General features: G+C 40.5%; 1 protein-coding gene across 1 annotated transcript in view; it reads right to left on the bottom strand.

The window, feature by feature from the left end:
• The window catches only part of LOC132818937 (solute carrier family 53 member 1-like), a 305,740-nt gene that overhangs the window by 151,604 nt on the left and 137,193 nt on the right, over positions 1-16,943 (bottom strand). The window contains exon 3 of the mRNA XM_060830078.1: positions 4,283-4,384. Coding sequence (XP_060686061.1) covers positions 4,283-4,384 — 102 coding nt within the window. The remainder of the gene's footprint in view (positions 1-4,282; positions 4,385-16,943) is intronic.

The following is a 16,943-nucleotide window of genomic DNA, read 5'->3' on the forward strand; positions in this document are numbered from 1 at the left end:
GCACACACCTGATGGTTGAAACTTATGACAAATGTGAAGTCATGTATTTTGCTAGGAAGTTAAAATGTTTTTCAACTTAAAGGGTAAAATCCAAAAGGAGATGCAGGGACAGAAAATAATTCCCAGATCTGGAGATATAGAATTGCTGGAGGTGACAAGCAGACCGAGAAAGCAGTGGAAAAGACATATGATATAAACTCAATTGCAGCTTTCAAATTGGAATTGTACAAACAACCAAGAGATAAACATTGCAGGGCAACAGGGAAAGAAAGAATAAGCATAGGGCTGGGACAAGTTGAGAGCATTTGCAGAGATAGAATACAAACATGTGTGGCCTGCTTCTATGTGGTAACCATTCTATTCTAAATAAATGACATACATTTTCTGCAACTTTGTTTTCAGCAACATTCAACGTGCCTACCATACACAGTATTTACACCGAAAATTATGAAAATCCTTAAGATAAATATTCTGTATTTTTTGAGCCAAAAACTGATTAATAAAGCCTCTGCACATTGTAAGACTGAAACAAAGAAACCAGTAAGGTGTTTTAATCAATCCTAAAATTCTGATGTGTTCACTGCTCTGTCTGGGCAGTGAAAATGGCAAAGTGCCATAACTAGCAACAATTGCAGTGAGTTAAACCATCAGTTAGAAGAGTTGCAGGGTATGATAAAAATCTTTTTAAAAACTACTTTGCGCTAGTCTTCATTCTTGAAGGTGAAGTTCAGCTGTTAGAGTTGAATGTTGGTGCTAACAATAAAACCAAATATTAACACAGATGAACATATTATTTATTATTTTTGTTAGAACTAGAAACTTGAAAATAGGTAGAGCAACTGTGCTGGACTATGTCCGTATAGGGGAGATAGGGCAAATGACACTTCTTGCCCATAGTTGTAACAGCTCACTCCACTCTGGGACAAATCACTTACACGTGGAAGGAGGGCTACAGAAAAGAAAAGACAAGCTGGGGCAACTGAGAGATTCATTAGTCTGACATTAGTATTAGGGGGGGAAAAAAGGGGAAAACTTGTATGCCTACAGTACCTTTCAGTACTGTGGAACATCCAAATATGTTTTACAGTCATTTAAATGATGGAGTTTTTTGAAGTAACAAAGAAGATTGATGAGGGCAGAGCAGTAGATGTGATCTATATGGACTTCAGTAAGGCGTTCGACAAGGTTCCCCATGGGAGACTGATTAGCAAGATTAGATCTCACTGAATACAAGGAGAACTAGCCATTTGGTTACAGAACTGGCTCAAAGGTAGAAGACAGAGGGTGGTGGTGGAGGGTTGTTTTTCAGATTGGAGGCCTGTGACCTGTGGAGAGTGCCACAAGGATCGATGCTGGGCCCTCTACTTTTTGTCATTTACATAAATGATTTGCATGTGAGCATAAGAGGTACAGTTAGTAAGTTAGCAGATGACACCAAAATTGGAGGTGCAGTGGACAGCAAAGAAGGTTACCTCAAATTACAACAGGATCTGGACCAGATGGGCCAATGGGCTGAGAAGTGGCAGATGGAGTTTAATTCAGATAAATGCGAGGTGCTGCATTTTGGGAAAGCAAATCTTAGTAGGACTTATACACTTAATGGTCAGGTCCTAGGGAGTGTTGCTGAACAAACAGACCTTGGAGTGCAAGTTCATAGCTTGGTGAAGGTGGAGTCGCAGGTAGATAGGATAGTGAAGGCGGCATTTGGTATGCTTTCCTTTATTGGTCAGAGTATTGAGTACAGGAGTTGGGAGGTCATGTTGCAGCTGTACAGGACACTGGTTAAGCCACTGTTGGAATATCACATGCAATTCTGGTCTCCTTCCTATCGGAGAGATGTTGTGAAACTTGAAAGGGTTCAGAAAAGATTTACAAAGATGTTCCCAGGGTTGGAGGATTTGAGCTATAGGGAGAGGCTGAACAGGCTGGGGCTGTTTTCCCTGGAGTGTCGGAGGCTGAGGGTTGACCTTATAGAGGTTTACAAAATTATGAAGGGCATGGATAGGATAAATAGACAAAGTCTTTTCCCTGGGTGGGGGAGCCCAGAACTAGAGGGCATAGGTTTAGGGTGAAAGGGGAAAGAAGTAAAAGAGACCTTAGGGGCAACATTTTCACACAGAGGGTGGTACGTGTATGGAATAAGCTGTCAGAGGATGTGGTGGAGGCTGGTACAATTGAAACATTTAAAACTTAAATTTTAAAAATTGAAAACATTTAAAGGTATTTGGGTGGGTATACGCATAGGAAGGGATTGGAGGGATATGGGTCGGGTGCTGGCAGGTGGGACTAGATTGGGTTGGGATATCTGGTCAGCATGGACAGGTTGGACTGAAGGGTCTGTTTCCATGCTGTACATCTCTATGACTCTAAATGTGTGTATTGCAATGTACGAAATGCAGGAATCAATTTACAATGTGATAATGGCAAGATAAGCAATTTGTTATATTAACTAAGCGATAAATATTGGTCAGTACATCTCGTCTAATGTCTCGACGAAGCCAGGGTTCAAGAACCACCTACACCAGAGGTGTGTATTAACATGTTACAGCAGGTTGATTAGAAAATAAGCATTGTGTTAGAGGCTTCAATAGCACTGTGATATTACCCGAACGTCATGACATCTCTGAACAGGGTGATTAGGAAAATATAAAATTGTGCCATGGGAGATCATAAGCTCACTCTGAAGATGCAGGTAAGATTTTGGTGTAACTTCTCTTCAAAAATTACAACACTCCTTAGCACTTCACTGAAATAACAGACTAGATTTTTGTGTTCAAGTTTCTGGAGTGAGGGGTTGAGCAATATCTGGGAGAACAATATCTTGCAGGAATCATTAGTAATTAATATAGGACTACTAGTCACTATGGTGTCCTACAGTTTTTGCTGCTGGGACCATTGCCTTTTATTTAATTTATTCATGATCTCAATGTAATTGTTGGGAATTCAGTGGGCATAACTGCCGATGACACTTTGGTTTGTGTGAAAGTCAGGAGTGTAGATGATGTTTGATAGTTTCACGTATCTAGGTGCATTGCAACTGGCAAATTATGTTTGATTTACAGAAGTGCATGTGCCTGTGGGCTGGGTAATATCTTCATCCCTGCTGTTATTAGATTCTGAATGGATCTCTAAAATTTTAAATTTAATATTGATCTTGCTCTCTGCAGCCGTAACATCGCATTCTGTGCTCTGTTCTATTACCCTAACGCGCTTTGTATGAAACGATCTGCGTGTACTGCACGCAAAACAAAACTTTTCATTGTATCTAAGTACGTATAACAATAATAAATCAATTCAAATATCGAACATACATACACCTTTCTGGAAAAGCAATAAAAGGAGAGAAAGAAAGAGATCCAAGTTTTCTAATGTATAGCTTTCTAATATTCATGTGCAATGCCTCAAAGGAAGAGCAAATAGTGCATTGGGCCAGCACTTACAGGACAATGGACTAAAGGACAAATCATCCAGCCTCAGTGAGAATATCACATCCAGTTTTGTTGTCCTTGTGTGGTTAGTGATTGAGACTTTGAGTAGGTGTAACTGTGTAATTTCACATTATTTTGAAAAACAGTTATGAGAATAGGTCAAAGAGCACATTTCAGAGATCAGCAGACTTAGTGGTGAGCTGATGTTTCAAGGTATATAAGATGAAGAATGGAATGTGGCATATTTGAGCAGTCAATTCCAATTGCCACAGTTTTTAAGTCGTGCAAAACTGGATGGACATTGCATGGTTCTTTTCCCACAGAACAGTAGGCCTATTAAACACGCTGTTGGCATGTGCAGGGTGAATTCTATTGGTGCTAAGTGCATGATTGATATTAACTTGCAGAATTCTTGCTCTGACCTGAATCTGGCAGGAGTGGATATGACCTCATTCAAAAGGCAGTTTACTGAAAGGAATTATCAGGGTTAGGGTGATATCTGGACTAGCCTTGAGTACTTAGGGAGAAATTTCTCAGCTTTATCTCCAAAATTTGGTCTACATTTTTCTGGTTTCTTTGCATCACGCAGGAGATTAGAGAGTTTTGGGTGGGGTGTAGAAACCATATTATCTGATGCAAAATACATCACAATTGTGTGGAATAAGTTGGATGGGCTGGGCAACCTCTTCCTAACCATCACTGTTCATATGTCCATCATGCAAAATTCATGACAATCCTTCCTTCAAACACACATTAGGGCAGATATGGAGAGAGGCACACTATTCTTAACTTCCGCAGGCGATAGAACCATGATTAAAAGAGATTCCACCTTGACTTTACTTCTCAAGTATTACCTGAATAGAATGTGTTGATTTTGGCAAGTTCCTTTTCACAACACTGGAAGAACTTCTCTTCAAACTTGGCAAAGTATCGCTTAACTGTATCTTGATCTGTGACTGTGAAAATAAAACAAACATTTTTATTGAATTATTGATTTTCAAAACATATTTGGACATATTACAAATACAGGCCTGCAGGTTTTTCTCAGGTAAGTTGATTCCCACTGACCAAGACAATGTGATTGGAAATGTAAAACAACAATCCCTTGTGATTTGAATTTCTCACATGCATTTCTTCAATTTCTCTACCTGACACTAATCATTGAACTGCTTCATTTCCTATTGGGTAAAAACAACATTGTATCAGTATTTAAACTTTTCTCCCTAAACCACTTTCTAACCAGTCGAAGTGAAAGCAATTCTACTTTTTCCCATAATAAACACATTAGTTACAATACAATGAATACGTAAACAAGCCAGGACTTATAGATCATAGAGATGTACAGCACAGAAACAGATCCTTCAGTCCAACTGTCAATGCCAACCAGATATCCTAAACTAATCTGCCCTATTTGCCCACACTTGCCCCATATTCCTCTCAACCCTTCCGATTCATATATCCAGATGCCTTTTAAACATTGTAACTGTACTAGCCTCCACCATTTCTTCTGGCAGCTCATTCCATACACACACCACCTTCTCTGTGAAAAAGGTGTCCCTTAGGTTCATTTTAAATTTTTCCCCTCTCACCTTAAACCTATTCCCTCTAGTTCTGGACTCCCAACCCCAGGGAACAGAACTTGTCTACTTACCCTATCCATGCCCTTGTTATCTTTAAGCAGAGCACACATGACATAACATGTTCACTGTCCCTGGTTTTCGACTTTCCCACAATTGGATGCATTCATTGCACATTAGATTAGATTAGACTTACAGTGTGGAAACAGGCTCTTCGGCCCAACAAGTCCACACCGACCCGCCGAAGCGAAACCCACCGATACCCCTACATTTACCCCTTACCTAACACTACAGGCAATTTAGCATGGCCAATTCACCTGACCCACACATCTTTGGACTGTGGGAGGAAACCGGAGCAAACCCACGCAGACATGGGGAGAACGTGCAAACTCCACACAGTCAGTCGCCTGAGTCGGGAATTGAACCCGGGTCTCGGGCGCTGTGAGGCAGCAGTGCTAACCACTGTGCCACCGTGCCGCCCACTTCCCTGACCAACTAATTCATATTTTTAAAGACCTCTTGGTCTTCCTTTCTCTGAAGGGAAAAAGCTCTAACATGACACGGAATAAGCTGCCAGAGGAAACAGTGGAGGCAGGTACAATTACAATATTTTAAAGGCTTCTGAATGGGTACATGAACAGAAAGGGTTTAGAGGATGTGGGCCTCTGGGAAATGGGATTAGATTATTTTCGGACATCTGATCAGCATGGACAAGTTGGACCAACACATGTTGTGTTGTATAACTCTATGACTTCATGACTGTATGTACATGTTTTCCACATAGCTATCAATTCTCAGTTCTTTTTCACACTTGTTCTGATACTTCTATGTGATTTTTATATTCTGGATACCAGACCTGGACACGGTATTCTTAAGCAGAGCTTGACAAGTTTAACTTGAAATCTATACCACAAACAGAGATCATGGATTTATTAGTATTTTTGATTGCTTTGCTAGCCTACAATGGCACTTTAAATAATGTGTTCATCTGTATCACTTTGCTATCCCAATCTGTTTTCCATAGTATTAGTGATTGTACTATTTTAATATCTGTTGAACCTGTAATCTGAGAAACATTATGAATGAGAGTTCAAGGAAAGGCAATGTTTATCCCTTAATCAGCCATAAAGTACTGATTTCAAATAAAAAGGATGGGAATTGAAATGATTAGTTAATTTGAAGTGCTGAAGCATTTTATATTTCTCCACATATTAAGAGTAGTATTTAAATATGGTTAAGACAAAGCCTAATGTCGTTAAGGATTCCCAAGAGATAGTAACCATGCATGGTGCATGGTAGGCAGACATGTACCTGCCTGTATTCTCTTTCAAACTGTGTTGCTCCTGTAGAAAATTTTACCCATATTACAGTGTGCAATAAAGTAATTTGAAATATAGAGGCATCACAGCAAATTCTACATGAATTTGAGACTCTACCAGGTAAATGCTGGTTAGAATATCAAACCGAACAATCTTAGCAAGAGTGATGTAAATGGAAAATACATGGACCATCCTCCATTGAATACACTTATCCTAAGCTAACCAAGCCTTAAAGGGATTTATTTTCCCTAATTTCTAGAATACCTGTTAGTGTTGACACACTGAATGAACGTAAATCCAACAGATGCCAACACAATATCTACATTGTTCAATTTTTATTTTATGTTCTAAGCAGAATCTAACTTCACTTTGTCAAATTACCCATTGATTGGTCTTATCACAACAGCCTCAAGCATTTGCTTATCATGAGCATTTCCTCAAACAATATATGAACTATATATGGAGAACTGTGCACTAGCTATCTAAGTCAGTTAAGCTTCCTTACCAAGTGTTTAATTTAGAGATAAACTCTTCAGTAACTGAACAAAAGAAACTCATTTGTTTTTAAATTTTAGTAAATAGGCCTGGCTGAGCAGTCACCTTTCTATCATGTGATCATATTCCTGCAAATTCAAGTGAGTGAAGGATGGTTTCTCACTTTTCCAATCGCCAAAGCGACAGATTGTTCAAACAAAAGCATTATACATGGAAGTCCAGAACATTCAAAATCATTATTACACAAGGCCAACATTTCAGCTTGAAAGTGAATAAGAATCACATTTCCTTTGACAAATTTGCCAAGCCACAGGAATACAATGAATGGGCTGAATACACAATCAGCATTCATTTCCCACTCTTCTGGAAGAGATTTATTAACTTTCTCAATATTAAGAGCTCACAGTATTCATATTATCTATATCTATTACTACATTATCTATCTATACAAAATATATATGCTACAAAAAATCAATCGCAATTCTGAAAAACCACTTGTTTTATCCTCATAGAATAGTTGCAAAGAATGTTGAATGCTCATCTGGGGAAAACAGTCTATTAAGTTGCAGAATACATCACGCCAGATTTTGTTTAATTTTGTTTAATAAGCAAGCTGCTTTTTATGTGTAAATCTTTCAGTGAGTGACAAGAGATATCCATGAATTACAAATCACTCCAGAAAGTTAAGACCATTATTGTTGTTTACCAGTCTTTTATAAACATCAAAAACAAACACTATCTGATCACATTGTAATATGTGGGAATTTGCTGAGCGATTATTAGAACATAGAACAGTACAGCACAGAACAGGCCCTTCAGCCCACGATGTTGTGCCGACCATTGATCCTCATGTGAGGTAAACCTAATGTACGAACCCTCAAATTTCTGTGACCATATGCATGTCCAGCAGTCTCTTAAATATCCCCAATGACCTCGCTTCCACAACTGCTGCTGGCAACACGTTCCACACTTTCACAACTCTGCGTAAAGAACCAGCCTCTGACATCCCCTCGATACTTTCCACCAAACAGCTTACAACTATGACCCCTCGTGTTAACACTTTCTGCCCTGGGAAAAAGTCTCTGGCTATCAACTCTATCTATGCCTCTCATTATCTTGTACGTCTCAATTAGGTCCCCTCTCTTCCTTCTTTTTCCAATGAAAAAAGTCCGAGCTCAGCCAACCTCTCTTCGTAAGATAAGCCCTTCATTCCAGGCAGCATCCTGGTAAACCTCCTCTGAATCCTCTCCAAAGCATCCACATCTTTCTTATAATAGGGCGACCAGAACTGGATACAGTATTCCAAGTGCAGTCTAACCAAAGTTTTATAGAGCTGCAACAAGATCTCATGGCTCTTAAACTCAATCGCCCTGTTACTAAAGGCCAAAACACCATATGTTTTCTTAACAACGCTGTCCACTTGGATGGCAATTTTAAGGGATCTATGTATCTGCACACCAAGATCCCGCTGTTCCTCCACACTGCCAAGAATCCTGTCTAATCCTGCACTCAGCTTTCAAGTTCGACCTTCCAAAATGCAACACTTCGCATTTATCTAGGTTGAACTCCATCTGCCACCTCTCAGCACATCTCTGCATGTTGTGGTTCTGTTCGCCGAGCTGGAAGTTTTTGCTGCAAACGTTTCGTTCCCTGGCTAGGGAACATCATCAGTGCTATTGGAGCCTCCTGTGAAGCGCTGCTTTGATGTTTCTTCCGGTATTTATAGTGGTACCACTATAAATACCGGAAGAAACATCAAAGCAGCGCTTCACAGGAGGCTCCAATAGCACTGATGATGTTCCCTAGCCAGGGAATGAAACGTTTGCAGCAAAAACTTCCAGCTCGGCGAACAGAACCACAACAACGGACACCCGAGCTACAAATCTTCAACCAGACTTTAAACCATCTCTGCATCCTGTCAATGTCATGCTGCAGCCTACAACACTCTCCTATACTGTCAACGACACCTCCAACCTGTGTGTCGTCTACAAACTTGCTAACCCATCCTTCAATCTCCTCATCCAAGTCATTAATAAAAATTACAAAGAGTAGAGGCCCAAGAACAGAGCCCTGTGGAACAACACTCACCACTGACTTCCAGGCAGAATACTTTCCTTCCACTACCATTCGCTGTCTTCGGTTGGCCAGCCAATTCTGTATCCAGACAGCTAAATTTCCCTGCATCCCATTCCTCCTGACCTTCTGAACGAGCCTACAGTGGGGAACCTTATCAAATGCCTTGCTGAAGTCCATATACACCACATCCACCACTCGACCCTCATCAACTTGTCTAGTAACATCCTCAAAGAGGCATGACCTGCCCCTCACAAAACTGTGCTGACTGCATTTAACCAAGCCATGCTCTTCCAGATGGTCATAAATCCTATCCCTCAGAATCCTTTCTAACACCTTGCAGACGACAGACGCGAGACTGACTGGTCTGTAATTGCCGGGGACTTCCATATTTCCTTTCTTGAAGAGAGGAATTACATTTGCCTCCTTCCAGTCCTCAGGCACGACTCTGGTGGAGAGCGAGGATGCAAAGATCTTCACAAGCTGCGAAGCAATCACATTTCTCACTTTCCAAAGCTTCCGAGGACAAATCTGGTCTGACCCTGGTGACTTGTCAATCTTAATGTTTGTCAAAATTTTCAGCACATCAGCTTCCTCAATCTCTATCCGTTCCAGCATGCTTACCTGCTCCTCAATGGTTTCATTCACTACAAGGTCTTTTTCTTTAGTAAAGACAGAAGCAAAAAAAACTCATTTAGGGCTTCCCCTACCTCCTCAGCATCTATACACAAGTTCCCTATGCTATCTCTGATCGGCCCTACTCTTTCTTTGATCATTCTCTTATTCCTCACATATGTGTAAAATACCTTTGGATTCTCCCTAATCCTTCCTGCCAAGGCTTTTTTCGTGCCCCCTCCTGGCTCTCCTCAGACCATTTTTGAGCAGCTTCCTCGCCTGCCTGTAATCCTTTAGAGCTGAGCAAGACCCTTGCTTCCTCCACCTTACGTAAGCTGCCTTCTTTCTCTTGATGAGAAGGTCCTCTGCTCTCGTCAGTCAAGGTTCCTTTATCTTACCCCTTCTAGCCTGTCTCAGAGGAACACATTTATGCATCACCCGCAACAACTGTTCCTTAAATAGTCTCCATATGTCTATAGTGCCCTTTCCCTGGAACAATTGCTCCCAATCCATGCTTCCCAACTCATGTCTGATAGCATCATAGTTTCCTTTTCCCCAATTAAATATCCTCCCATTGTGCCTGCTTCTCTCCTTCTCCATGGCTATGTAGAATGTGAGGCGGTTGTGGTCACTATCACCAAAATGCTCTCCCACCACAAGATCTGACACCTGCCCCGGCTCATTGAGGAGCACCAAATCCAAAATGGCCTCTCCCCTCGTCGGCCTGTCACCGTACTGAGTTAGGAAACCCTTCTGAACACCTTACAAAAACATCTTCTTCCAAACCATCTGCTCGAAAGAGGTTCCAATTAATATTGGGAAAGTTAAAGTCACCCATTACAACAACCCGACTGCATTCACACTTTTCCAAAATCTGCCGACCTATGCTTTCTTCAATCTCCCTGCAGCTATTGGAGGCCTGTAGTAAACCCCTAATGAGGTGACTGCTCCCTTGCTGTTCCTAATTTCCACCATATGACTCAGTAGGCAGACCCTCCTCGACAATGGCAACTTCTGCAGCTGTGATACCCTCTCTGATTAGCAGTGCTACACCCCCTCCTCTTTTTCCCCCTCCCTATTCTTTTTAAATGTTCTAAACCCTGGAACATCCAGCAACCATTCCTGCCCCTGAGAAACCCACGTCTCGGTTATGGCCACAACATCATAGCACCAGGTTGATCCATGCTCTAAGCTCATCACTTTTGTTCCTGATACTCCTTGCATTAAAGCAAACACACTTCGTTCTTTCCCAGGAAATTCCTTCCTACAGGCTGCGCTACCTCTTGCTATTGCCTCATCTCCATCAACTCTCACCACCGGTATATAACTCAGGTTCCCACCCCCTTGCCATACTAGTTTAAACTCTCCTGAACCACTCGAGCAAACCTTCCACCCAGGACATTGGCCCCTTTCCTGTTCAGGTGCAACCCGTCCTCCATGTACAGGTCTCACCTTCCCCAGAAGGCATCCCAATTATCTACATATCTAAAGCCCTCCCTCCTACACCAGTTGCACAGCCACGTGTTAAGCTGCGTCAGCTCCCTGTTCCTCACCTCGGCACAGCCACGTGTTAAGCTGCGTCAGCTCCCTGTTCCTCACCTCGGCACAGCCACGTGTTAAGCTGCGTCAGCTCCCTGTTCCTCACCTCGGCACAGCCACGTGTTAAGCTGCATCAGCTCCCTGTTCCTCACCTCGCTATCTCGTAGCTCCTGCCTACATCATTGGTGCCAATATGTAACACGATTTCTGGCTGTTCGCCCTGCCCTTTCAGAATCTTATACACCCCGGACGTCCAGACCCTGGCACCAGGGAGGCAACATACCTTCCGGGAATCCCGATCCTGACCACAAAACCTCCTGTCAATTCTCCTAACAATCAAGTCCCCTACCACTAGCGCTTTTCTATTCTGCCCCCTTCCCTTCTGGGCCACAGTGTCAGGCTCAGTGCCAGAGAACTGACCACTGTGGCTTTCCTTTGATAGGTCATCCCCCCGAGCAGTATCCAAAACGATATACTTACTGCTGAGGGGAATGTCCACAGGGGATCTCTGAACTGTCTGTCTGTCCCCTTTCCTCCCCATGAGTGTAACCCATCTATCCTTATCTTGAGCCTCAGAGTGACCAACTGCCGGTCACTCCTGCTGCATTTTCGACATGAAACAGTCATGGCATTTCAAAGATACTTCATTGTCTGTAGTAAAGTGTTTTCAGTCACCTTGTAGTTGTGAAAAGCACTATATGAATATATGAAGTTGGTCTTTTAACAGCACAAATACCTTTTTCAAAAAAGATTTTTGATCCTGCAATGTCACTCAACCTCTCAGAAAGGGAACACATGAAACTGAAGTTTATTCCTACAATACAGATTTTTGAAAACTACATTTTCTTCTTTTTTAATCCTAATGTCTCTTTCTCTTTTTGTACCTGGTTTGACTCTAATTTTTTTATTTCCTTCTCTGTCATGCCTTTTTTTTTCCCAATGCTCAACCGCCTTAGTTAAGGGGATAAATTATTACCTCTTTAGTTTGTCAAGGTCCCAGTAAAAAGGTCTCACTGCACTATTATCAATTTATATTTCTAGCAACTTAGAGGGAAAATATTTCAGGTGAGGGGTAAAATTAAGCTCAAAGAGCATGCCATCAGATACCCTGACTCCTGCAAACTCTAGGCCAAATGGTGCAATAAATCAGTCTAAATACTGGGTTGCTGCAGAGTGCCAGGGTTGCAGAGTAGAAAAATCAGTTCAGGTTAATGCTCACCTCCAGGACCTTGAACTAATAATCCAGATTAACACATTGAATGGTGCACTGTCATAAGCACAATATTCTTTGGATAAAACAGTCCTCCAACTGGTACCAAACCAGATAATTGATTACTTAATCAATTTTCTGCTTCTGAATCTGTGTTTTCTTGCCACTCATTATGGTCCTTTCACTCCCTAACAAATATGATTATGCCTCAGAAAACAAATCATCACTTGTACAGAATATGTAGGTTCATAACATCATGACAGGTATGGATAGAGCGAACAGCCAAGGTCTTTTCCTTGGGATAGGGGAGTCCAAAACTAGAGGGCATTGTTTTAAGGCATGAGGGGAAAGATTTAAAAGGAATTAAGGAACAATGTTTTCACACAGAGGAAGGTGCGTGTATGGAATGAGCTGCCAGAGGAAATAGTGCAGCTGGTACAATTACAATATTTAAAAGGCATCTGAGTATATGAATAGGAAGGGTTTAGAGGGATATGGGCCAAATGCTAGCAAATAGGACGAGATTAATTTGGGATATCTGGTTGGCATGGACGAGTTGGACCAAATGGTCTGTTTCCATGCTGTACATCTCTATAACTCTACAAAGAAGTTATTTAAATCAAGATCTTGGAACTGTGGTAAGACATTGTGAAATGCAACCATGACCTGCATTAACTAATGCTACTACTAACAAGTCAGTAGCAAAGGTGCTCTAGGATATTATCAGAACCTCTTCTGCAACTTTTATATTTGCTGGTACCTGATGTAAAAATCTCATTTCACCAACAAATAGCATTGTTCAACAGACTTCTGCTGTAAGAGGGGCAATGGTAAATGGAAGCTTCATTGTACTAAAAGTTTCTCCCTGAGGCAGTATGCAAAGCACTTGTGTCTTTTAGTTACGCAGCAGCTGTTCTATTTATATTGCAGGTGAATTGCTTAGCAAAACTGATACACTGCACCTTTTATTTCCATTCATAAACTATCTCCAGTTCCTGCTTTCATGGTGAAAAATCTGCTTTTGAAAATGACTACCAACATTTTCAACCTTTCAAGACTGGATAAGCAAACAAACGTCCTTCATATGGCTAAAAAAATTAAAAATAATACCCAAGTGATCAGACAAGAAAAAACACTGGACCAAAGATGATGGGAAGTAGAATTACTAAAACAGTTACATTTTGTATTAAGGTAGGTCTTGGTCGAAAGGGATGCAGGAGGAAAGATCTATGGAGGGAATTCCAAATCTCCACGCTTTCAGATGGGTCATTTGCTTGTGATGATCTGTTTTGTGATTATGCGATTTACTTTGTAGAAGGCAGAATCTGTTTTAAAAGTTGTAGAACTTTAAATATAGATATTTACATCCACTTGGGTACAAGGAATACAAAGTTAACATGCAAGTGCATCAAGCATTTAGAAAGGCAATTGGTGTGTTGGCCTTTATTGCATGCTGATTGAAGAACAAGAAGATGGATATCTTGCTACAATTGAAATGGGGTATCATTGAGACTACTCCTAATGTACTGGTCTCCATATCCACAGAAGAACATACTTATGCCGGAGGCAAAAATTTCACTGGATTGATTCCTGAAATGAGAAGGTTATCCTATGATGAGTGGCTCAGTAAATTGGACCTATACTCTCCAGAATTCAGAAGAATGAGAGATTATTTCATTGCTGCATACAAGATTCTGATAGTGCATGACAGAGATCTTGTTTCCTTGGCCTGGGGAATCTAGAATACAGGGGCAGGGTATAAGCAGTCAATCATAAATAGAACTGACGAGATACCTCTTCATTCAGAAGGTTGTAAACCTTTGAAGCTCTCTCTTCCAGAGGGTTGCTGACGCTCCATCACTGAGCTTATTTCAGGTTGCAACAGGCAATCTTTTGAACTCTCAGTGAACCAAAGGCATGAGGAGCAGATGGAATTGTGGAGATGAGGCAGAAGCCTTGACCATACAGAATGAAGAAATGGGATAAAGGGCCCATATGCTCTAATTTTGTATGCCTACATTACTAAACATACGTAAGGCACATTTCAGCTGAAATAAACAAAATCAAAAATAAAGTTTCGGAAACATCTTTTTATTCTGAAAACTTGGTACTGCTTGCTATTTTGAATTAAAAATCAGAGTTAAATACAGCAATATTTAAACCACTTTAACACTATTTCTACTGCATTAATTGATTTCAGTGAAGTCTTTGCCAGACTAGGTTAGGCAATAGCTTTAGTCCCTTTTATTCTTCTATTTCCCTAGGCAAATGCAATGCATGTTTACAATCAGCTGGTTTATTTTAAAGCTGATAAGCCTGTTGGAGAAATAGGAAATAGGCAGCTCATGTGATTATTAGGTTTTTCCTTGACAAATTTCTCACTCCTGTGAGAACACTTTAATAAGCGATTAGCAGAGTAGTAGTAGCTGACATGGGTAAAGCTTCAATCCTGTAAAACATCTTTGAAATCTTATCACCAGCACACAGTGTAGTACTTGAAAGAGAAAAAACTAAACATGACTGGAGTGCACGTAAAAAACAGTGTTATCTGCTTAAAACAGTCGCACATTCAAGCACAGCTGGGTTTGTGCTCTAAATCACTGATTAACCTCACAAATTAAAGTCAACTAAAACCAGTTCCCCAAATCCCAAGCATTTCAGGTAATAAATTTCACAGTAATAAAGTTTATGCACTCAACTGTGTTATGATTTGGGCTGATGGTAATACTGGACAAGAAAGAACCCAGAATGAAACCAGCTCAATAGATCATATGCTCATTTTTTCAATCAGCAACTGCAATGGTTAGTCATTGAAACATGAGACTGCAGATGTTCTTTAATGTAAGAACACAAGAACATTACACCAAAAAAAACCAAAACCATAAAATAAAGTGATACTACAAAAGGTCACAACACAAATAGCAAAACAAAATTTAAGCCTGTTTCCCAACATGATCCTTTTGCACATATTCAATTCCAGAGAGACTTCACTCCAATTCAACTTTTTACTTAACTGATGCTCCCAGTCTTTCTTTTATCCCCCCCTTAAGCCATGCAGACAATTTAACAATTTCATTCCCAGTCTGCTGGCATTAACCTTTCACAATTCTGAAAGCCTAATTTTTTTCAGTTCTAGTTAACTTGAAGATTCTCAATTAAACTTTAGTGACTTGTAAGCTTCACAATTCAAAATACTTGTTAACTCAACTAAAACTCGATTTTCCTACTGGACAGAACTAAATCCTCCTGCTAAAACTAAAAGAAAACCAAAACTTGTTTCTAAGCTAATGATGAACTGAGACCTTGAACCATCTTGCTCTCACATCAAAGCTCATGGCCCTGATGTATTTACTTGGTCATAAAGTCAACAGTTAAGCTTTCTATCTTTTAACACGACAGAGTACTTGACTGCAGTCACATGCTTTCTTGGGATCATCTGTATGGCTTAGCGGTGAATCCAAACAAGTCTATTCAATATCTTGTAAAGATGCAGCATACCACAAACTGTATAATCTGTGCAACTGTGACATCTTCAGATTTTATTTCCTACAGTCAATTATATTATAATTCTGACATTTTTTCATGAAATTGAATATTAATGCTAAGGATTGATTTGATTTTGCGTTTCACATAATTAACAGATAAGGAAAAACAAATTTACAGCGAGAAAAATAAATCTATTGCTTTTGAACTAGAGCAATACAGAAAATCTGAGACTTAACATATCAAAATGTCCATTTATAACCAAGAACAGCTTCTGCTTTATTGATACAAACACACAATTTTGACTTCTCAGATGTTAGCGAGTGAAAAACTTCAAAAGAAGTCAATCAGCCAACAAATGGCTCATAGCCATTTCAAATGCTTTTTGAATGTCTTCTTAGATGTAGTTTTGATGGTCATATAATGCAAAAGATAACACAAGACAAGGTGGCACATTCACATCGCAGACTGAGGATGCCAAAGAGTAGGCAACAGAAAGAGAGAAGGCATAGTAACCCCCTCGCCTTGGCAACAGGAATGAGGATTACAAACAAGTCAAATGAATGATTTTTCTCAATTTTTCTCGTTGGTGGCCCGGTTTACTCCTACTAATATTCAGAAGCAGGAAGAATGTGGCATTCACTGATATTATGAAGACTGTAGCATTGTAATATATCAAAAGAATCCTTTTAAATGAAAAACATTTACTAAACAGTAGCATTTTACATCTCAATGCGCTGGCTCGGAAGTTAGGCAATTCAAGTATTTCAAACATCTATATTAGGACAACACAAAAAGGCTTTCCTTTATTTTAGTAGCTGTAGAGTTTACCTTTCAGAAACTAAAGACTCTCATTAGAGAGGGACAACGAGTTGTGGGTTAACCTGAGGGTTACCACTTCATAAGTGAGTGGAAAGGTTGAGAAGCAGGACTTTCATGGCAACCTCAGCCAGTGCAGGAATTGAAGCCACGCTGTTTATATTACTGTACATTACAAACTAGCCATTCAGGAGAAAGTGAGGACTGCAGATGCTGGAGATCAGAGCTGAAAATGTGTTGCTGGAAAAGCGCAGCAGGTCAGACAGCATCCAAGGACCAGGAGAATCGACGTTTCGGGCATGAGCCCTTCTTCAGGAATGAGGAAAGTGTGCCAAGCAGGCTAAGATAAAAGGTAGGGAGGAGGGACTTGGGGGAGGGACGTTGG

Source organism: Hemiscyllium ocellatum, chromosome 9 (assembly GCF_020745735.1).
Source record: "Hemiscyllium ocellatum isolate sHemOce1 chromosome 9, sHemOce1.pat.X.cur, whole genome shotgun sequence".
Taxonomy (NCBI): domain Eukaryota; kingdom Metazoa; phylum Chordata; class Chondrichthyes; order Orectolobiformes; family Hemiscylliidae; genus Hemiscyllium; species Hemiscyllium ocellatum.